Below are 23,962 nucleotides of genomic sequence, written 5' to 3'. Positions count from 1 at the left end.
TACTGCCAAAACTGATAGCATAGTTTATGCTGTTTTCAAATTATCAAATGACTTCTGACGCTCCAGTGTCCATTGAAAGTTCTTGTTTTTTTAATAGTTCAGTCAGTGGAGCAACCACATTGCTAAAATTTGGTACAAATTTCCACCCAGAAATCGCAAAACTTCTCATTTTATTGCAGGCACTGGAAAATCCACGATAAGCTTGAACTTTGCCATCTCTCGGAGCCACCTCACCATGTCCAATGGTATGGCCTAGATATGTAACTTGCACTTTGGCAAATTCACATTTAGCCAAGTTCATCACCAAATTAACTTCTTGTAATCAAGAAAATAATCCTTCCAGATGCTGTAAATGCTCCTCTCACGTAAGACTGAAAACTATTAGATAATGAATATAAACAGCACAATTGCTTAGACCTACAATTACTTTGTCAGTCTTTGAAATGTCACAGGTGCATTCTTCATACCAAATGACTTTAAACTGACATAGTCCACTTGGCATTACAAAAGTCAATATCTCCTTGCTCTCTCCGACAATGGTACCTGCCAATATCCCTTCAGCAAGTCCATCTTTGTGATAAATTTCGATTGTCCCACTTTCTCAATGCAATCTTCCAACCGTGGTATAGGATATGAATCTGCTTTTGTCACCGCATTCACCTTTCGATAGTCCACACACAGTCTTTGTGTTCCATCTGGTTTCGGTACCAGTACAATAGGCGAACTCCAGTTACTGGAACTAGACTCAATTATATCATTTTGAAGCATGAAATCAATTTCTTTTTGTACTTGAGATAACTTTGTCGGATTTAATCTATAAGGGTGTTGCCTTATTGAAGATGAAACTGCTACAGAGACATCACGTATAGGTAACTCCGTCTTTCCCACTTTGACACTTGCTCGGAAGGTAACTGAATATTTAATTTAAATTTTCAAGCACCCCCCTCATTATCCAATTTGATTAGAACAAAATCAATTTCAGAGTCCTTCTCATCATCCACCATCACTAATACCTTTTTTGTTCCTCTTCCCTATCAAAGTATATTTTAAGCATATTTACATGACACCCTCTGCTTCTTTTTTCTATCTGGAGTATTTATTAAATCATTTACTTCACTCACTTTCTTTTCAATCATGTAAGGCCCACTAAATCTTGCATTTAATGAATCACCTAGTACTGGTAAGAAAACTAATACTTTCTCTCCAGGAACAAAACTGCGAGCTTTAGCTTTCTTATCTACCTTCACTTTCATCACTTGCTGCGATATCTTTAAATGTTCCCTAGCCAACTCACACGCTGTATTCAATCTTTCCCTAAAATTTGATATGTAATCCAAGAGAATAGTTTCTGAATTCTGACCCAATTTCTCATGAATTAATTTCAGTGGTCCCCTTACCCCATGACTATAAACTAGTTCAAAAGGGCTAAAACCAGTTGATGCATTAGGAGCATCTCTAATAGCAAATAACAAGAATGGAATTCCTCTACCCCAATCCTGTGGACAATCCTGACAGTACGCTCTCATCACAGTTTTTAAAGTTTGATGCCATCTTTCCAAAGCTCCTTGTGACTCCAGATGATAAGCTGTTGACTTACATTGTTTTATCCCCAAACTGTTCATTACTTCCTTAAAACAGCTGTGGCTTGAAATTTGACCCCTGATCTGATTGTATTTCCTTAGGTTAAAAAAAATTAATTAACTCCTCCACAATCTTGTTAGTTGTAATATTTCTTAAAGCTTTCACTTCAGGAAATCTGTTATTGTAAAAGTGCTGATTTCCACTTTTAGTCTTAGGGAGGAGTCCTACAGAATCAATCATAGCCCTAATAAAAGGTTCTTCAAATGCTGGTATTGGGATTAAAGGCGCCGTCTTAATCACTGCTTATGGTTTCCCTGTTACTTGACATGTATGACAGGTTCTACAGAATTTGACCAAATCCCTATGCAATCCTGGCCAAAAAAATACCTCTGTATCTTTTCCTATGTTTTCCTAATTCCTAAATGTCCCCCCATTGGAATTTCATGAACAATCCTCCGAATCTCATTTTTATACCTTAATGGGATACCAATCTGATGTACCTCACTCAAGCTTTACTTGCTACAAACTGATCTGGCCTCCATTTCCCTTAAGTTCATAAGATACTGGAATACATTTTGCTTCTGTTCCTGAATAAGCTTTCCGATATAACTGCTTTAATTGCAAATCATTTTTCTGTAACTCCACTAACCTCCTTGAGTTAAATACTTAGCTGAATTGTCCTGTAGTCTTTCCTCCTGAACAATGTTATCAAACACAGTGCCAGCTAATTGGATTTCGACACCTTTTTCTTGCCTTTGAACTGCCTGCCCTTCTTGTTTATCTTGTTCTTCCCGATGAGCTTTTGATCTCGTTATCACACAATCAGGAAACAATCCAGGATGCTCCCCGTAACAACTCTGTTGAAAACACTTCTACAGACTGATCAACCCTACCCTAGGCATCATCCACATTTATGATCCAGCTATGTCAATACCCAAAATAAAATGGGCAATTTTTCCACTATACCGACAATAACTTCACCTGTCCTCTATTTGCTCCTTAAATTTACCTTCCACCACGGAATAGATTTAGCATCTCCATTAGCCCCATTTATTATCACCTGCTCCTACAATACTCCTTCTGAACAACAAATATCACTGTCCCACAACATTAAAAATTGACTTGTCCTTTGTCTCTTAAAATTTTAAGATCTTTACTTACTCTACCCTGTACATATAGAAAGACGTCCCTTTCACACACAAAGTCTTCAAACATTTCTGCAACCTGCTCCTCAGAATTCTCTTGGGGAAATTGTGAACACACTCCCACTTCTTTACCTATCACCGATTCTCCCTGTTTTAACTGTACACAAACCACTGTTTTTTCCTGTGCCTGAACCTCAGAACCCATAGTGCTTTTAATTCCAGAACTTTTCTGTACCTCAATAATTCCAACAGATTTTCCCAGTAATTTCCAACACAATGACTTCGTGTGCCCCATTACAATGAAAACACCTCAATTTTCGAATGTCACTCCTACCCTCAGCACCTTCCTTTTTGTTGTGAGAAAAAAAATTCCTGGGAATTTCCACCTAGTCCTTTTCTTCCCTGACTACCTACCTTCTTACTTTCTATCTTTTTCCAATTTGAAAGGGTGACGAAAAAAGGTTTAGCTTTATGAACTAACTCAATCATCAGCTACCTCTGCTGCTTGTCTTACAGTTTGAACCCTCTGTTTCTCCACATGATTCTCACTAGGGAAGGGATTGAGTCTTTAAATTCTTCCAAAAGAATTACTTTCCGAGCGGCTGCATACGTTGTCTCTATTTTTAACGTTCGTATCCGCCAGTCAAAATTACTTTGTTTTACTCTCTCAAACTCAATATAAGTTTGCCCAGGCTGTTTTCTCATATTCCTAAATTTCTGCCTGTATGTTTCAGGAACCAACTCATATGCACTCAAAATAGCCTTTTTCATCATCTTCAGACAGCAAAGCATATACCTCACGTGCTCTACCCGGCAACTTAGACTAATAATAACGTCCAGTGCTCACTCCTGTGGCCATTTCATCTGTCTAGCCATCTTCTCAAATGAAATAAAGAACGCTTCAATATCTTTTTCCTCAAGCTTTGGAAGCGCTTATACAAATCCAAACATCTCCCCAACGGGTTTTAGGTTAAAGGTTTTTTTAAATCATCAGAACTCTCCTCAGAATCCAAGATCTCTCTTTTAACTTCCAGCCTTCTAAGCAGCTATTCTCTTTCTCTCTCGCCTGAAATTTCAGTTCCTGCTTCCTTTCTTTCTCCTGCCTTTCTACATGCTCCCTTTGAAATGCCCTCTCTCTTTCCTTTGCTTCTAATTCAAGTTTTTTCAGTTCCTTCGCTTGTTCAAATTCAAGCTTCTTCATTTCAAACTGAAGTCTGAACACCTCCAGCTGTGACTCACTGGTGTCGTGTCACTGCCAACTGTAGATGCTGTGCTATCACTTCAATTATATGTGATTTCCTAGCCCCCGCAGGTAAGCACAATCTTAACTTATCTGCCAACCCTGTTAACTTATTTTTGGTTATTTTCTGCAACCCAATCAGGATTATATTTTCTAATAAGATAAAAGTAAAATACTGCAGATGCTGGAAACCTGAAACAAAAACAGACCAAACACAGACTGGGTGACCGCTTTGCAGAACACCTTCGGTCTGTCCGCAAGCTTGACCCAGACCTCCCTGTCGCTTGCCATTTCAACACACCACCCTGCTCTCATGCCCACATGTCCATCCTTGGCCTACTGCAACATTCCAGTGAAGCTTAACGCAAACTGGAGGAACAGCACCTCATCTTCCGATTAGGCACTTCACAGCCTTCCGGACTGAATATTGAATTCAACAACTTCAGATCATGAACTCTCTCCTCCATCCCCACCCCCTTTCCGATCCCCCCCCTTTTTCCAATAATTTATAATTTTAATATATATTTTTAATATTTTTTTTTAAATACATTTTTCTTTTCCCACCTATTTATATTATTTTTAAATGTATTTCCATCCATTGTTTAATCTCCACCTTTTAGCCTATCTCGATACCTTCCTCCTACCTCACCCCCACTAGGGCCATCTGTCACTTGCTCGTCCTGCTCTCTACCCTTAATATCACCATTAGCATATATCCTTAGCTAATATCACTATCGTCAACACCCCTTTGTCCTTTTGTCTATGACATCTTTGGCGATCTCTTCTTTGGCCCTCTATCCAGCTCTATCTGTCTCACCCCCCTCAACCAGCTTATATTTCACCTCATTTCTATTTTTCCTTAGTTCTGATGAAGAGTCATACGGACTCGAAACGTTAACTGTATTCCTCTCCGCAGATGCTGTCAGACCTGCGGAGTTTTTCCAGCTATTTTTGTTTTATATTTTCTTCTCCCAGACAAGTCTTAGCAATTGCCAAAACCATCATCACCACTTCTAAACAACTTCACCAACTCCTGAACTCAAAATGCTTCTTGTACTCATAATCTAAAGATTGACCAATTCCAAAGGAATCAAGGAATTGCAAATATTATCCCAGCAAGAGCCCCCATTTGTTATGACATCGCAGTTGGAAAAGGTTCAGTTATTTAATCTCCCAGAGGGAAACTTTAAACAACTGTCATAACCTATATTTTCAATTGCTATGTTTGAGGTGCAGCTCTGAATTCAAAAATGAACCAAGCCTCGAGGGTTTTATATAAATTAAATTAAACATTTATTAATTTAACAAATTTAAACACATACACATGCCTACAAATTACTACCATAATAATTTTTAAATAAATCCCCAAATTAATCACTCCCAAGTAATCTTCCCCAAGGCAACAATAACCCATAGACTTAAACAGACAGCAGGCAAAGCACATTTTATCTTACGAATTCAAAATAAGGTCCCATTCAATTTGTTCCTTCGTATACACAGTGGTAGGGCTTACAGGCTGCTTAGAGATTACATGCCTCTGACTTACACACACAAAACTTATTTCTGTAAATACCTAGCCTTCCCTTTGAATGTAAATTCTCATTGTATCGCCAGGCCCTTTGAACTCCACCTTTCTTTTTTAAAACAATAAAACCCCTTTCATAGTACCAATTTTATTAGTAATATAAGCATATTGCTTCGTGTTTCCTAGCTAGGTGCAAGATTTCACCCCCAGTCTTTGAATTGTTTATTCAACGAAATGCAAATGTACTCTCTGCCTCACTGTTTACATCTCAAAAACGACTATACATCAAAGCGGCCAGACTAGCTGGCTTTAATCTAATTAAGTCGTACACACTCACACCCACAAACACAGTCCTTACTACAAGTCTAATTTAAAATAATTTCAATAACATTATGTACATTAGTGTCTGCATGACAGAGTCTTCTCCGCTATTCAATGAGATCATGGCTGATCTGATAATCCTCTACTCCACTTTCCTGCCTTTTCCCCATAACCCTTGATTCCCTTATTGATTAAAAATCTGTCCACCTCAGCCTTGAATATACTTAACGACCCAGTCTCTACATCCCTCTGTGGTAAAGAATTCCACAGATTTACTACCCTCAGAAGAAATTCCTTCTCATCTCTGTCTTAAATGGGCGACCCTTTACTCTGAGATTATGCCCTCTGTTCCTTTTTTTAAAAAATCATTCATGGGATATGAGTAAACTGACTGGGCCAGCATTTATTGCCCAACCCTAGTTGCCCTCGAGAAGATAGTGGTGAGTTGCCATCTTGAACAGCTGCAGTCCATGTGGTGTAGGCACACCCACAGTGCTATTAGGAAGGGAGTTCCAGGATTTTGACTTTCCCGCAAGGGGAAACAACCTCTCAGCATCCACCCTGTCAAGCCCCCTAAGAATCTTATATGTTTCAATAAGGTCACCTCTCATTTTTCTAAATTCCAATGAGTACAGGACCAACCGACTCAACCTTTCCTCGGGATCAACCTAGTAAACCTTCTTTGGATTGCTCCAATGCCAGGATATCTTTCCTTAGATAAGGGGACCAAAACAGTTCACAGTATTCTGGGTGTTGTCTAACCAGTGCCTTGTATAGTTTGAGCAAGACTTCCCTATTTTTATTTTCCATTCCCTTTGAAATAAAGGCCAATATTCAATTTGCCTTCTCTATTACCTGAACTTGTATGCTAGCTTTTTGTGATTCATGCACGAGGATCCCCAAATCCCTCTGTGCTGCAGCTTTCTGCATTTAAACAATATGCAGCTCTTCTATTCTTCCTGCCAAAGTGCAAAACCTCACTTTTTCCCACATCATATTCCATCTGCCAAGTTTTGCCTACTCACTTAACCTGCCTATATCCCTCTGCAGATTCTGTGTCATCCTCACTGCTTGCCTTGCCGTCTATTTTTGTGTCATCCGCAAACTTGGCGGTAGTACATTCACTTCCCTCATCCAAGTCATTAATATATATTGTAAATAATTGTGGCCCCTGCACCGATCCCTGTGGCACTCCACTAGTTACAGGTTGCCACCTTGAAAATGCCCCCGTTATCCATCTTCTATTAGTTAGCCAATCCTCTATCCTTGCTTATATACTGCCCCCAATACCATGGGCTCTTATCTTATTAAGTAGCCTTATGTACGGTACCTTATCAAACACCTTTTGGAAATTGAAATATATTATGTCTACTGATTCCCCTTAAACAATCCTGCTTGTTACCTCCTCAAAGAATTCTAATAAATTTGTCAGGCATGATTTCCCCTTCATGAAGGCATGCTGACTCTGCTTGATTACATCATGCATTTCTAAATGCTCTGCTATTACATCCTTTATAATAGATTCCAACATTTTCCCAATGACGGATGTTAAGCTAACTGGCCTATAGTTACCTGTTTTTTGTCCCCCTCCCTTTTTGAAAAAGGGTGTTACACTGGCAGTTTTTCAATTCTCTGGGTCTTTTCCAGAATCTAAGGATTCTTGGAAGTTACTACCAGTGCATCCACTATCTCTGGCGCTACTTTCTTTAATATCCTAGGACGCAACCCTTCGGCTCCAGGGGACTTATTGGCCTTTAGCCCTATTAGTTTCCCTCTTTCTTACATTCTCTCTAGTGATAGTTATTGTATTTATACCGCCCCCCCTCCCCCCAAACGATGGCCCCTTGATTATTTAGTATTTTTGGAATGCTATTAGCGTCTTCTATCGTGAAGACTGATGCAAAGTATTTATTCAGCTCCTCTGCCATTTCCTGGTTCCCCATTATTCTCTAAGGGGCCTATGTTCACTTTGGCCTCTCTCTTCCTTTTTATATATTTAAAGAAGCTCTTACTGCCCACTTTTATATTACTTGCTTGTTTACCCTCAAAGTTTATTTTCTCCCTCTATTATTTTTTTGGTCATCTTTTATTGGATTTTAAAACTTTTCCCATCCTCTGGCTTACCACTAACTTTTTGCCACATTGTATGTCTTTTCTTTCAACTTGATACTATCCTTAACTTCCTTGGTTAACCATGGTTGGTTTACCCCTTCCTTGACTCCTTCTTCCTCACTGGGATATATCTTTGTTGTGAGTCATGAACTATTTTCTTAAATGTCCAACATTATTCATCAACCGTCTTTTCCGCTAAACTGCTTTCCCAGTCCACTCTAGCCAACTCTGCTCTCATTCCTTTGTAATTACCCTTGTTTAAAGTTTAACACAGTTTTTTCCTACCAGGTTTCTCAGTCTCAAACTGAATGCTAAATTCTACCATGTTATGGTCACTGTTTCCGAGGGAATCTTTTAGTCTGAGATCATTGATTAAATCTGCCTTATTACACATTACCAGATCCAAAATAGCCTGATCCCTGGTTGGATCCACAACATATTGTTCTAGGAAACTGTCCCGAGTACACTATGAATTGTTGCTCATGCCTACCTCTGCCAATTTGATTTTCCCAATCTACATGGAGATTAAAGTTACCCATGATTAATGTACTGCCTTTTTCATAGGCCCTCATTATCTCCTGATCTATTCTCTGTTCCACAGTATAGCTACTGTGAACCGTGCTATAGGCTACTCCCATCAGTGTCTTCTTCCCCTTGTTATTTCTTACCTCCGCCCATATGAACTCTACATCCTCCGATCCAAGATCGTTTCTTGCTATCATACTTATTCCACCTCGTACCAACAAAGCTACTCCACCATCCTTTCCTTCCTGCCGGTCTTTTCCAGCTTTGATCTCCTTGTAACCATGACTCTGTTACTGCTATAAGATCATACCCATTAACCTGTATTCGTTCATTTTTTTTTTTTATTCGTTCATGCTAGGCCTAATCCTAACCCCATCCCTAATTCAGAGGGCATTTAAGAGTCACTCACAGTGGGTCTGGCAAGAGGGTCACAGGGCCAGACCATGTAAGGACTGCAGATTTCCTTCCCTAAAGGACATTAGTGAACCAGATGAGGTTTTTACAACAATCGGCAATTGCTTCATGGTCATCATTAGAATTTTAATCCCAGACTTTTAAAAATTTAATTCAATTGAATTTATTGAATTCAAATTTCACAGTGGGATTTGAATCCGGGTCCCTAGAGCATTACCCTTGGTCTCTGGAGTACCAGTCCAGTGACAATACCACTATGCCACTGCCTCCCTCATTTATTTTGTTCCGAATAGTACGTGCATTTAAGTGAAGAGCCATTAATTTGGCCTTTTTACAATTTTTTACCCATTTGACCCTATTTGCTTCTGTTTTTTTATGTTTGTACACTCTGGGTATCATTGCCTACATAGCTGCTCTGCAATGTTGCTATATCCTTTTGCTTTGTAAGCTGAAATATCCCCTCTCCAGAACCCTCCCCCCATCTATTTAGTTCAAAGCCCTCTCTACAGATCTAATTATTTGATTCGCCAGGACACTGGGTCCCAGCACAGTTCAAATGAAGCCCATCTCACCGGAACAGCTCCCTTCTACCACAGTACTGGTGCCAGTGCCCCATGAACTAAAACCTATTCCTCCCACACCAATCTTTGAGCCACGCATCTAACTCCTTGTTCAGGTAGTATTCCGAGATTATTACCTTGGAGGTTCTGCTTTTTAATTTGGCTCCTAACTGTTCAAATTCTTTCACCAGAACCTCCTTTCTAGTCCTATCAATGTCATTGGTACCAACATGGATGACGATAAATGGATCCTTCCCCTCCCACTCCAAGTTCCTCTCTAGTCCTGAGGAGATGTCCTTAACCCTGGCACCAGGCAGGCAACACAGCCTTCGGGACTCACGCTCACAGCTGCAAAGAACAGTGTCTATCCCCCAAAACATACTGTCCCCTACCACTACTACATTCCTATTTTCTCCCCCCACTTAAACGGCTCCTTGTACCACAGTGCCGTGGTCAGTTCACTTATCCTCCCTGCAGTCCCTGTTCTCGTCCACACAGCTTGCAAGAGCCTCGTAACTGTTGGACAATTGCAGGGGCTGAGGCTCCTCAAATGCTACCCCCTGGGTCTTCATATCTACCTCACCTGCAATCACACCCTCCTGTCCCTGATGACAGATGAAATTTGAATCACCTAATCTGAGGGGTGTGACCACCTCCTGGAGCAAAGTGTCCAGGTAACTATCCCCCTCCCTGATGTGACGCAATGTCTGCAGCTCAGACTCCAGCTCCTCAACTCAGATCCTAAGTTCCTCTAGCTGCAAACATTTACTACAGATGTAGTAAATCTTCGGTCTGTCCGCAAGCATGACCCAGACCTCCATGTTGCTTGCCATTTCAACACACCACCCTGCTCTCATGCCCACATGTCCATCCTTGGCCTGCTGCAATGTTCCAGTGAAGCTCAACCCAAACTGGAGGAACAGCACCTCATTCTCTGACTAGGCACTTTACAGTCTTCCGGACTTAATATCGAGTTCAACAATTTCAGATCATGAACTCTTTCCTCGATCCCCACCCCTTTTCCGATAATTTATCATTTATTTACAAATATATTTTTCTTTTCCCTCCTATTTTTAAATTTATTTTAATCTATTGTTTCATCTCCACCTTTTACCCCATTTCAATCCCTTCCCCCCACCCCATCCTCACTAGGGCCATCTGCCACTAGCTTGTCCTGCTTGCTACCCTTAATGTCCCCATTAGCACATTCTTTAGATAATATCACCACCATCAACACCCCTTTGTCTTTTTGTCTATGACATCTTTGGCAGTCTCTTCTTGGCCTCCACCTATCACTGGCCCCCTATTGAGCGCTACCTGTCCCACCGCCCTCTACCAGCTTATATTTCATTTCATTTCTATATGTCTTAGTTCTGATGAAGGGTCATATGGACTCGAAACATCAACTGTATCCCTCTCCGCAGATGCTGTCAGACCTGCTGAGTTTTTCCAGGTATTTTTATTTTTGTTCTAGATTTCCAGCATCCACAGTATATTGCTTTTATTTACTACAGATGTGTTCGCTCTGGATCACCTTGGTGTCCAGCAGCTCCCACATGCTGCAGCAGCAACACATCACCCGTTCTGCCATCACTTTCGTATTTTATTTAATTTATTAATTACTCTAGTATCCCTGCTCTTTAAACTTGAAGAAGCCCCCACTCTTTACACTTTATTGTAATTAATTTTTTTTAACACCAGTATCGATCTAATACTTAACAAGCTATTTTTAAGAAAGGGAGAGAGAAAAAAAAGACTAGAGACCTAAAGACAAACTAAAGACCTCATTTTTACTTTAAAGACTAGAAATACACACCAATCAACTGCTTTCCCTGCACTTGCGTCACGTGACACCACTTTGCCGCTCCCTTTTTTATTTAAAATGAAGTCTCGCCGCTCTCTTTTTAAAATGAACTCTTCCCCGCTCTTTTTAAAATGAACTCTTCCCCGCTCTTTTTAAAATGAACTCTTCCCCGCTCTTTTTAAAATGAACTCTTCCCCGCTCTTTTTAAAATGAACTCTTCCCCGCTCTTTTCAAAATGAACTCTTCCCCGCTCTTTTCAAAATGAACTCTTCCCCGCTCTTTTCAAAATGAACTCTTCCCCGCTCTTTTCAAAATGAACTCTTCCCCGCTCTTTTCAAAATGAACTCTTCCCCGCTCTTTTCAAAATGAACTCTTCCCCGCTCTTTTCAAAATGAACTCTTCCCCACTCTTTTCAAAATGAACTCTTCCCCGCTCTTTTCAAAATGAACTCTTCCCCGCTCTTTTCAAAATGAACTCTTCCCCGCTCTTTTTAAAATGAACTCTTCCCCGCTCTTTTTAAAATGAACTCTCCCTGTTCTCTTTAAAACGAAGTCCCCCCGCTCTCGTTTAAAAAAGACTTTTCACCACAACACAATGGTTAACAGAAGTCATGTCTGAAATCTGGCATAAAATCAACACTTGTTTGTCCATATCTATCTCTAAATTCAGAGTCCTAAGCCTGAGCCTCAAAAGAACGAGGTGCATCTCAGAGGCAGGACTGTTTCTGCTGCAAAGCAGCCAACACGATCACTTGCAGATTCCTGTAGCATTCTTTTGACTAAATCCTTCCACCCTGTTTTAAAAATTAGTGTCAATTCACATGTGTAAAGAAAAGCCGTCCAAGCATGCATTGAAGCTAGTATTGGTATAATTAGGGAAGTTCCCGAAAGAATCAGAATACAGAGCACAGGTTACGCCAGGTTATAAGCATGCAGTCTTAGCTTGAAGAGTTGTTACTCCTTTAAGATATGACATTAAAAGCATGAAATCAGTACATCTATGTACAATATTTATGTAAGCTTTTTCTTCAAGGCTAAATTAACCTATATCATGAATTAAGCCATCACACTGTCAACTCCTAGTACTGTTTGCAGCTTTCACAAAATGTCTTTGAAGTTACTAGTTAAGTGAGAGCAGTTATCTTTAATAACCTATTTATCTCACTTTTATTTCAATGTAACATATGCAGCATTTTAAGGGCATTTTAGTATTTATCTACACACAATTAATTGCGATCTATTAATTTTCTTCCATCTTCTGAAGATGGTCATCTTTGCTGACAAACTTTTGTTTCACGGACTTAGAAACATAGAAAGTAGGAGCAGGAATAGGTCATTTGGCCCTTCAAGCCTGCTCTGCCATTCAATATGATCATGGCTGATCCTCTATCTCAATGCCATTTATTGGGCGAGGCACAGAATACAAAAACAGGATGTAATGATGGAACGGTATAAAACACTGGTCAGGCCACAGCTGGAATTTTGTGTACAGTTCTGGTCGCCACATTACAGGAAGGACATAGTTACTCTGGAGAGAGCACGGAGGAGATTTCCAAGAATGTTGCTAGAAAATTGTTGAAAATTGCAGCTATGATAAAAGATTGGATAGGCTGAGTTGTTTTCCTTGGAACGGAGGAAGCTGAGGGGTGAACTGATTGAGGTGTGCAAGATTATGAGGGGCCCAGATAGAGTAGACAGTGACACCCTGTTTCCCCTAGTGGAGAGGTCAATTACCAGGGAGCACAGATTTAAGGTGACTGGCAGAAGGATTAGAGGGGACATGAGGAAAAACTTCTTCACCCAGAAGGTAGTGTATGTTTGGAATTCACTGCCTGGTTTGAAAGTGGAGGCAAAAACCCTCAGCTCATTTAAAAGATACGTGGATCTGCACCTAAAGTGCTGTAACCTGCAAGGTGATGGGCTGGGTGCTGGAAGGTTAGAATGGGTAGCTAGTTTTTTATTTTTTCTTTTGCGGCCAGCGCAGACACAATGGGCTGAATGGCCTCTTTCTGTGCCATAACTTTTCTATGGTTCTATAATCCCGCTCTCTCCCAAAACCCCTTGACGCCTTTGGAGTTTAGAAATCTATTTTCTTCTTAAATATATTCAGTGACACAGCCTCCATGGCCTTCTGTGGTAGAGAATTCCACAGGTTCATCACTCTCTGAGTGAAGAAATTACTCTTTATCTCAATCCTAAATGGCCTACCCCATGTCTTGAGACTGTGACCCCTTGTTCCAGAACCCCCCCACCCCCCCCAACTAGCCAGGGGAAACATCATCCCTGCATTCAGTTTGTCCCACCCTAACAGAATTTTATACATTTCAATGAGATCCCCTCTCATTCTCCTAAACTGCAGTGGATAAAGGCCTAGTCAACCCAATCTCTCCTCATACGACAATCCTGCCATCCCAGGAATCAGTCTGGTGAATCTTCACTGCACTCTCTCTATGGCAAGTATATACTTTCTTAGGTAAGGAGACCAAAACTGCACGCAATACTCCAGGTGTGGTCTCACCAAGGCACTGTACAACTGCAGCAAGGCATCCTTGCTCCTGTACTCAAATCCTCTTGCAATGAAGGCCAACATACCATTTGCCTTCATAACTGCTTGTTGCACCTGCAGCTGGTGTACAAAGCTGAGGTGTGACTTGATTGAGGTGTACAAGATTATGAGGGGCCTAGGTAGAGTAGACAGGGATGCCCTACCGAAGTGGATAACTTCACTTATCCACATTCTCAATTTCTTATCCACTCAATCAACTTGTCTAAATCACCTTTAAGCCTCTTAACATCCTCCTCACCACTCACATTCCCACCTAGTTTTGGGTCATCAACAAACTCGGATATATTACATTTGGTTCCCTCATCCAAATCACTGATATATATTGTGAATAGCTGGGGACCAAGCACTGATTCCTGCGGTGCCCCACTAGTCATCACCTGCCACTCCTAAAAAGACCCATTCATTCCTACTCTCAGTTTCGTGTCTGTTAACCAATTCTTAGTCCATGCCAATATGTTACCCCCAATCCCACGTGCTTTAATTTTACACACTAACCTCTTATGTGGGACTTTATCAAAAGCTTTCCAAAAATCCAAATACACCACATCTACTGGTTCTCCCTTATCCTATTCTGCTAGTTCCGTCCTCAAAAGAACTCCAGTAGGTGTGTCAAACATGATTTCCCTTTCATAAATCCATGTTGATTTTGTCTAATCCCACTGATAATTTCTAAGTGTCCTGTTATCACATTCTTTATAACAGATTCTAGTATTTTCCCTACTACTGATGATAGGCTAACCGGTCTATAATTCCGTTTTCTCCCCCACTCCTTTTTTAAATAGTGGGGTTACATTTAAGACCTGATATGGGATGCTAAAATTATGTAGGGACTCAATAGAGTGGATGTGGAGAAGCTTTTCCACTTGGGGATGAGTCCAGAACAAGAGGGCATACAAAGAGGATAAAGAGGTTTTTTTGGTTTTTTCTGCTGCAATGCTCACACAAACCCTGGTCACCTGGTTAGGAGCCAATTAAAATGTTGTAGCCAGGCAGTTCCCTGTTAGACCGGACTCCTCCTCGGCACCATCCTGTCTTTCATGGCACACTCTGTTCCAGGACAGCAGCAATGTATATATCCCTCACACTGATCCAGTAGGCATGTCTTTCAAACTGCAGCCATTGTAATTTTAATCCACAGTCCAACAAGAATAAAAAGATATGTTCTTTACAACAGTCCAACAGAAATAAAGAGATATGTCCTTTACAAAGGGAATAAAAGGATATGGGGAGGGGTAAAAGAGGAAGAAACATTTTACAGAAGGAGGCTTATGAGGAACACAAACACCGACACACATCACTCAAACCAAAACTGTCGATTTCTCTACTTTAGATTCTATATAATTCTATGTAACTCTACCATACAATTGACATATCCACTAACTTAACAGTGCAAATGACAATGACTGCAAGAAAATGTTCAGTAAAGTTTGGGTTATATGATGTTAACAGAGTAAATTTGGAAATATTTCTTTGGTCTGCACAATGTGCTCCATGATTCAAGATTTGGGCAACAGTACATTTACGGGTGCAGCTTGCAGAACAATAAATAAACACTCATCGCTTGAAACCCACTCCTTCCACCAACCATGCTGAACCTACTATACAGTCCACACTATCCTACTTAATCACTGGAGACACGTTCAATGCTTTCATGCTTCTCAGACTGGGAAGCCACTTTGTGTTCAGTTCTCCTCTTGTTGCCAACAGCTGCTGCCTCGAGCCGAGCAACCGGCGCCGTTCACAATGGTGGACGGTTAGTAGGGATTAGCAGCAGGTCTTAAAAGGGCCGCAGCAACATCAAGGGATATTGCACACGGAAACCCGCCACATCCACCACCATCCCCAACGGGTAGGAGCTGCAGGGTTTTTTTTGGCAATCAGCGGCTGCAGGGCTCAGGAAGGACGGTCCTGTTTACCTCATGGGTGCCATGTCCCACAGGGAGTTGGAATGAAGGGACGAAAGGAGCCATTTCAGTTCCAGCGGTGAATATCCCCGGTCCTGGTTGTAAGGCAGAAAACAAGTCTATAAACCCGTCAGCCGTGATGCGGTAGTAAATCCAAAAAAAAATAATAATAATAATTGGCAAGTTCTTAATGAACAAGCACACACAGGACAACCAGGTGTAGCTTGTCATCAATTCACCTAGTCTGGGAAGGCTGCTGGAATCGATGGTACCTACCAGAATTCCTCAAGAACCAGGTCCCAAATGGATGGATGTGACTTGCCAAACTCACGTCAAACATCCTTCAAACATTGGGATATCCCACAGATCCGGTGCTATTCCAAAGCCAGGAAAACCAGTCCATGATCCCAAAAGCTACTGTCCCATCACTCTCTATGGTCTACAATGCAATCGAACAGCTCATCATTAACCAAATAGTTTGAAAAGCTGCCCTCCCAAACGAGCGGGTGGACTTTAGAGGAGGCAGAAGCTACTCTGACCAGGTCTTTGCACCCACTGTCAAAACTGAGACAGGGTTCCAGAAGCAGCTGAAGACTGTAGCCTTCATAGCTTTATCATCGGCACACAACAAAGTCCAGCACGAAGGCCTGCTACCGAAGCTTTAATAACAGAATCACAGAATTGTTATGGCGCAGGAGGCTGCCATTTGGCGTTTCGCATCTGAACCAGCTCTCCAAATGAGCAACGCACCTCAGCCATTCCCCCATGTGGAAGAATAAAATACATGTATAATGAAATTACTACAGAGTATCCTTGAGCAGTCACGCGACCAGCATATAAACTAATAGACTAGTCGCGTTATCAGCTACCTTCCCAGACCAATGGGCGCCAGATGTCAGATATGGTTGTAAACTAAGAAAGAACTATTGTGTGCATGCCCGAGATATGTCACCAGACCATGTTAACAATTAATTGGGTTAAGCAACCATTGAAACTGCCTAATCACTAACCATTGAAACTGCCTAACCTTGTCACGTACTTTTTTGCTATAACTATGTGTGTACTCCAATACTTCTCAGAGTGCCGGATCGCTCCATTGCATGCGACTGGGCTCTCCATGATATCACAATTTAATAAAGACTTCCAAGACAAACCTCCTGGGTCCGAGTGTTCACTCCGTTTTCCGCGACACCCCACCTTCTCCCCGTAACCCTGCACATTCTTCCTTTTCAGACAAAGGTCTAATTCCCTTTTGAATGCTTTGATTTAACTTACCTCCACCACAATTTCAGGCAGTGCATTCCAGAGCCTAATCACTTGCAGTATCAAGTTTTTCCTCATATCACTTCTGTTTCTTTTGCTAATTACTTTAAAACAGTGCCCTCTCGTTCTTGATCCTTTCATGAGTGTGAAGGTTCTCCCTACCTACTCTGTCCAGTCCCTTCATGGTTTTGAATACCTCTATCAAATCTCCTCTCAGTCTTCCTTTCTCTGATGAAAACAGTCCTAACTTCTCCAATCTATCATCATAACTGAAGCTTCTCATGCGTGGAACCATTCTCGTGAATCTTTTCTACACCCTCTTTTTCGCCTTCACATCTTCCTAAAGTGCGGCATCCACACCAGGGCACAATACTCCAGCTGAGGCCGAACTAGTGTCGAATACAAGTTCAACATAACCTCAGTGCTCTTGTACTCTATGCCCCTATTAATAAAGCCCAGGGTACTGTATGCTTTATTAACCACTCTCTCAGCCTGTCCCCGTTATTTTATATTGTCTTTCCATACTTTTAAGTACAGATAACCTATCCAATACCTCGTTTTCAGGTTTAAACCCAACTAGTGTCTGAATTAGTTCCTCTTTTACCATGGCCTGAGTAGCTACATCTTTACCAAGGAAGAAGGTATGTATTCATTTAATACCTCAGCTATGCCCTCTCTCCATGTATAAATCCTTTTCGGTTTCTAATCAGCCCTACTCCTCCTCTCACCACCGTTTTTATGGGATTCCTTTTTATGTTCGCTGCTAGTCTCTGTTCATACTCCCTCTTTGCTTCTCTTATTTACTTCTTCACCTCCCCTCTGAACCTTCCATATTCAGCTTGGTTTTCAGTTGCATTTTCTACCTGGCAACTGTATTTTCTTTTCATTCATTTAAGGGATTTGGGTGCCGCTGCTTAGGCCAGCATTTACTGCCCATCCCCAATTAGGAACATAGGGACAGGTGAAGGCCATTTAGCCCGTCAAACCTGCTCTGCCATTCAATACGATCATGGCTGACTAAACACTTCAATGCCTTTTACCCACACTATCCCCATAACCCTTTACGCTACTGTTAATCAGAAATCTATCAATCTCTACCTTAAACATGCTGAATGACTGAGCTTGCATGGCCCTCTGGAGTAGAGAATTCAAAAGATTCACAACTATCTGAGTAAAGAAATTTCTCCTCATCTCGGTCCTCAGTGACTTGCCCCTTATTTTGAAATTGTGCCCCCTAGTTCTAGACTCCCCAACCAGGGGAAACATCTTACCTGCATCTACCGTCTATTCCTTCAAGTATTTTGTAGGTTTCAATGAGACCACCTCTCATTCTTCGAAACTCTAGAGAATACAGGCCAAGTTTTCCCAATCTCTCTTCATAAGACAGTCCCGCCATCCTCAGAACAATCTGGTGAACCTTCGTTGCACTCCCTCTATGGCAATAATATCCTTTCTGAGACAAGGGGGCCAAAACTGCACATACTACTCCAGGTCTAACCAAGCTTCTATACAATTGAAGCAAGATTTCACTACTCCGGTACTCAAATCCTCTTGTTCCTTCTACCAAAGTGGATAACCTCACATTTTCCCACCTTATTTTCCATTTGCCATGTTCTTGCCAACTCACTAAGTCTGTCCAAATCCTCCTGTAGCCGTTTTACATCTTCCTCACAACACACATTCCCGCCTAGCTTTGCATCATCCACAAACTTGGAAATATTATATTTGGTCCCCACATCCAAATTGATATATATTGTGAACAGCTGGGGCCCAAGTGCTGATCCTTGCGGTACCCCACTAGTCACAACCTGCCAACGCGAGAATGACCTGGTTATTCCGACTCTGTTTTCTGCCCGATAGCCAATCCTTAATCCATGCCTCCAGTATATTGCCTCCTATCCCATGTGCTTTTATTTTGCTAATCAACCTCCTGTGGGGGACTTTATCAAAAGCCTTCTGAAAATCCAAGCATACAACTATTGACTCTCCTTTATCAATTTTATTAGTAACATCCTCAAAAAGTCCAACAAGTTCATCAAACATGATTTCCCATTCGCAAATCCATGCTGACTATGCCCAATCAGATCATGGTTATCCAAAAATCCATTTATCACATCCTTTATTATAGATTCTAGCATTTTCCCTACTACTGATGTAAGGCTAACAGGTCTGTAGTTCCCTGTTTTCTCTCTCCCTCCTTCTTAAAATAGTGGGGTGACATTTGCTACCTTCCTTTCCCTCTAGGTGGTGGCGTGCTGCCTTCTTGAACTGCTGCAGTCCCTGTGGTGTAGGGACATCCACAGTGCGGTTAGGGAGGGAGTTCCAGCATTTTGACCCAGCAACAGAGAAGGAATGGCAATATATTTTCCAAGTCAGGATGGTGAGTAGCTTGGAGGGGAATTTCCAGGCGGTGGCGTTCACATCTGTCTGCAGCCCTTGTCCTTCTAGACGATAATGACTGTGGGTTTGGAAGGTGCTGACTCAGGGGCCTTGGTGAGTTTCTGCAGTGCATCTTGTAGATGGTACACACTGCTGCTACTGTCCATTGGTGGCGGAGGGAGTGAATGTTTGTGGAAGGGGTGCCAATCAAGCGGCTGCTTTGTCCTGGATGGTATCAAGCTTAGAGTGTTGTTGGAGGAGCCGCTCTTCCAGGCAAGTGGAGAATATGCCATCACACGCCTGACCTGTACCTTGTAGATGGTAGACAGGCTTTGGGGAGCCAGGAGGTGAGTTACTCGCTCCAGGATTCCTAGCCTCTAAATTGCTCTTGTAGCCAGTGTTTATATGGCTAGTCCAGTTCAGTTTCTGGTCAATGGTAACCCCCCCCAGGATGTAGACAGTGGGGGATGCAGTGATGGTAATACCACTGAATGTCAAGGGGTGATGGTTAGATTCTCTCTTGTTGTAGATGGTCATTGACTGACACTTATGTGGCGTGAATGTTACTTGTCACCCCAAGCCTGGGAGGGAGGTGGACCTCCTCGTGAACCTGCTCCTGGGCTTAGCCAAGTTGGCCATTAACAGGTCCGAGCAGCAGGCGATCGATGGGGTCGTCCGACCCAACTGTCTGCTCTCTTCCGCGGCTATGTTCACGGCCAAGCATCCCTGAAGAGGGAGCACACAGTGTCCGCCGGTACCGTCGAGGCCTTCGTGCTTGGTGGACACCGCGGAAACTGGGGTGTTTTATTGACCCTGTTAATTACATTTTGATTTGATGTTGGTAAGTTTCCTTTGCATTTTGTGTTTTGTTTTTTCACCTTCCCATTACTTTGTCCCTGATTTTGTTAATTTAGTTTAATTGTTTTGAATCAAAAAAGAGTTACAATTCTGCTGCTGCTGATGGCCCACAGCGACTCGTGGTTGCCCAGACTTGAGTTGCTATATCTGTTCAAAATCTATCACATTTAGCACAGTGGTAGTGCCACAAAACACAATGGAGGGTATCCTCAATGTGTCTTCACAAAGACTGTGCAGTGGATACTCCTACCGACACTGTCATGCATGTCACAGATGCATCTGCAGCGGGCAGGTTGGTGAGGATGAGGCCAAGTATGTTTTTTCCTCACCACCCGCCTTTAGGACTCGATGCCATGAGGCTTCATGGGGGCCGGAGTCGATGTTGAGGACTCCCAGGGCAACTCCCTCCTGACTGTATACCACTATGCCGCCACTTCTGGGATGAATATGACCATGTCAGGCTGTTGCTTGACAAGTCTATGAGGCAGCTCATCCCATTTTGGCACGAGCCCGCAGATGTTCGCAGGGTTTACAGGGCTGGGTTTGCTGTTGTAGTTTCCAGTGTCTAGGTCGATGCCATGTGGTCCGTCTGGTTTCATTCCTTTTTACTGACTTTGTAGTGATTTGATACAACTGAGTGGCTTGCTAGGCCATTTCAGAGGGCATTTAAGAGCCAACCACATTACTGCGGATCTGGAGTCACATGTCGGCCAGACTAGGTGAAGACAGCAGATTTCCTTCCCTAAAGGGCAGGATGGGTTTTTAGAACAATCGACAATAGTTTCAGGATCATCATTCAGTTTTTAATTTCACATTTTTTATTGAATCCAAATTCCACCATCTGCCGTGGTGGGATTTGAACCCTGGTCCCCCTGAGAATTACCCTGGATTAACAATCCAGTGACAATATCACTACACCACCACACTTTGTTTTTTTATCTAATTTCTTTCTCCTTTGTCATCAGGGGTGCTCTGGATTTGTTTGCCCTACCTTTCCTCTTCGAGGGAATATACCTTGACTGTGTCCAAATTCTCTCTTCTTTGAAAGTAGCCCATTGATCAGCTCTGTTTTTCCTGCCAACCTTTGACTCCAATTTATTCAGTCCAATTTATTAAACAATTAAGCCTAAGAGCTATGCGGCATGGCATATCAACACCTTAACAAGCAATCATAAGTTCCAAATTTATCTAGGTGACAAGACCAACTGAACACAGACACTGAACAATGGTCTGCCACAGGAGTTGGTGCTCGTAGTGGCCTTTTTCGGCCTCTATAGGGTGGGTATGCCTGGCACCAATCTGGGAAGTTCACTTCTGTTGTTAATATAGCAGTACTGATGCAAACATCAACACTAGAAAAAGCAAGTAGAAACCTCGTAGGCATACTGGACATACTGAAATGTAATTCCGTCACCACCACAAACCAGAGAAGACAGTTGTGTTGACATTCCATCTGAACAATAATACCATTAGGAAATAACTCAATGATTCCTTCTGTGGAAAGCAACTTATCTATAACTCTCACCCAAAATACCTAGGTGCCAACGTGGACTGTAATCATAGCTATCAGCCTCATCTGATCAACACTGCCCATAAAGTAAAAACCAAGGTGAACCTGGCCTTGGAATTTCCTGGAGCATCATGGGGGAGCACAGCCAGAATACTTTATGTCACAACAGTGACTCTAGTTTACTTTGCTACAGAATACCTCTTGCCTCGCAGTCCTGTAGTCGCCACACAAAGATCACGGACATGCAGCTAAATGCTGCCATGAGAATAGTGTCAGCGACGCTTAAACCCACTCCAACTGAGTGGTTCCCAGTGCTGTCCCACATTGTCACATCTACACAATGCTGCCATCCCCCATGAGATAGAAAGTGTTACAAGCAACACAAACATTCCCATTCAAGAAGATTTGAAAGAAAGCATTTAAAATTGCAGTTATTCTGGGAAACATATTTATGCAGCTGGTTTCAACCCACTACTCAGATGGTTAGAATCACAGGACACATGCAATATAGTGGCAACAGCGCACACTGACCCAACAACAGAGGTGCCTAACTTTGACCTCCATCAAAAACACTGGACTGCACTCAACCGAATTAGCACATGGGCATTGCAGCCAACTGTTCCCACAAGTGGAAGACATGTGGAATGGAATTGTGGCCATGATTCTCAGCCCATGGAATGTATCACACCAATCTGTCCACTAAAATCTGCTGCAGGAGGCACTTCATTTCTCCACTCAGCATCTCAGATGGCCAGAGAATAGGTAGCAAAAGTAGACATCCATCTACAAGTTCTTCTGCTCATGTGAAAAGAGAATTTCCCTTTTCCACACAAATCTGATCCACAAAAGTAAACAAGCAAAGCACCAGAACCTGAATGCACCTCCACTTCTTAAATCCCTGCTTATACTTTTCACAAAAGACAGTTCCTTCGCCTGAATACTCGCTATCCCAGGTAACTTTTCAAGAACTTGCATTTTTATTTTACATTGATAATTTATAAACATCCTTAAAGTGGAAATCAGGCTTTTTCAACTTACCCACAAGGCGTTTAAATATTCGAGCGCTAAGGAGATAAGCTGCCCGGTGTTGGTGAGTAGCAGCTGCAGTCCCACCCAGGTGCTGAAGCAGTACAGGAGGTAGAGGATGGGCGCGCCCATGGCCAACGCCAACAACAGTTTACGCTTCAGCAGCACCTGGTTACCCAACATCTCCACCCCACGGTTGATGAACGAGATGGGCAACATGAGAGTAGCCAAAACAATGGGCGTGCCCGAGTTCTGGAGGCCGCCTAGCCATTTCCTCACCAGGTTAGTAAGGGTGGTCTTGAAAGGGTGCAGGAAGGTGCCACAGAGCACGGCCCAGAGCAGGGGCCGCAGGAACGCCTCCAGGATGAAGTAAACCAGCACGGCAGCACCGCAGGAGATGGCCACAAATATCAGCGCGCCCGTGTTGTAAAACGCCTGCTTAATGTTCTTATCGAACTTGAGCGGCAGCAGCTGTTGGACCCCTTGCTGGACGCAGTCGCTAAAAAGGCTGACACTCGACGACCTGATGAGCAGCGGAGGCGGAGATTTGCCTTCCGACACCTCGACTCCTACCGCCTTCTCCTCCTCCGCCATGTTTGCCTTTGCCTGGGTAACGGAGCGGGGCCGGGGGCATGCCGGGAGTTGTAGTTCCTTGTCTGCAACTCGGGTGCCGGCAGTGAAGGACGGGGCGAGGGGAAAGAACTACAACCCCCGTCAACCATCATGGGTGATGCCGCCGTTAGCCAATGTAAAACTTTGAAAATCTTTGCCAGATGATGAAGCAGCTGATGAAGTGACATCACATCGCCAGCACTTGTCCTCAAGAAGTGTATTTTAGGTATGTGTAGATCACCAGCACTTGGTATTTGTGTGACGCAAATCCTACTTGCCCTGGAGCAGTTTGGCAAGTAGGATTTGCGTCTCACAAATACCAGGCAATGACCATTTCCAATAAGGGAGAATCTAACTATCTTCCCTTGAACGGCATTACCGTTGCTCAATCTCCCACCATCAACATCCTGGGGGTGACCAGTCATATACATTCTGTAGCTAGAAGAGCAGGTCAGAGGCTGGGAATTTTGCAGGGAGTGACTCACCTCCTGACCTGACTTCCCAAAGTCTGTCCACTATCTACAAGGCACAAGTCAGGAATGTAATCAACAACACTCAAAGCTCAACACCATCCATGACATCCACTTGATCAGTATTTCATCCAACACTTTAAACATT

At 42.5% G+C, this 23,962-nt stretch overlaps 1 protein-coding gene across 3 annotated transcripts in view; it reads right to left on the bottom strand.

Moving 5' to 3' along the window:
• Positions 1 to 23,337, bottom strand: part of tmem245 (transmembrane protein 245) — a 209,956-nt gene extending 186,619 nt beyond the window's left edge. For all 3 annotated transcript variants that reach the window (XR_013576178.1, XM_078538661.1, XM_078538662.1), the window contains exon 1: positions 22,745 to 23,337. Coding sequence is in view for 2 of the 3 variants with exons in the window: in XM_078538661.1 (XP_078394787.1) it covers positions 22,745 to 23,326 (582 nt within the window). In the remaining variant the exon portion in view is untranslated. The remainder of the gene's footprint in view (positions 1 to 22,744) is intronic.
• Positions 23,338 to 23,962: the final 625 nt, after the last annotated feature.

This window comes from Cetorhinus maximus, chromosome 3 (genome assembly GCF_964194155.1).
Source record: "Cetorhinus maximus chromosome 3, sCetMax3.hap1.1, whole genome shotgun sequence".
NCBI lineage: Eukaryota > Metazoa > Chordata > Chondrichthyes > Lamniformes > Cetorhinidae > Cetorhinus > Cetorhinus maximus.
Note: the sequence above shows the minus strand (reverse complement) of the source record. Positions and strands in the feature narration are given on the sequence as shown.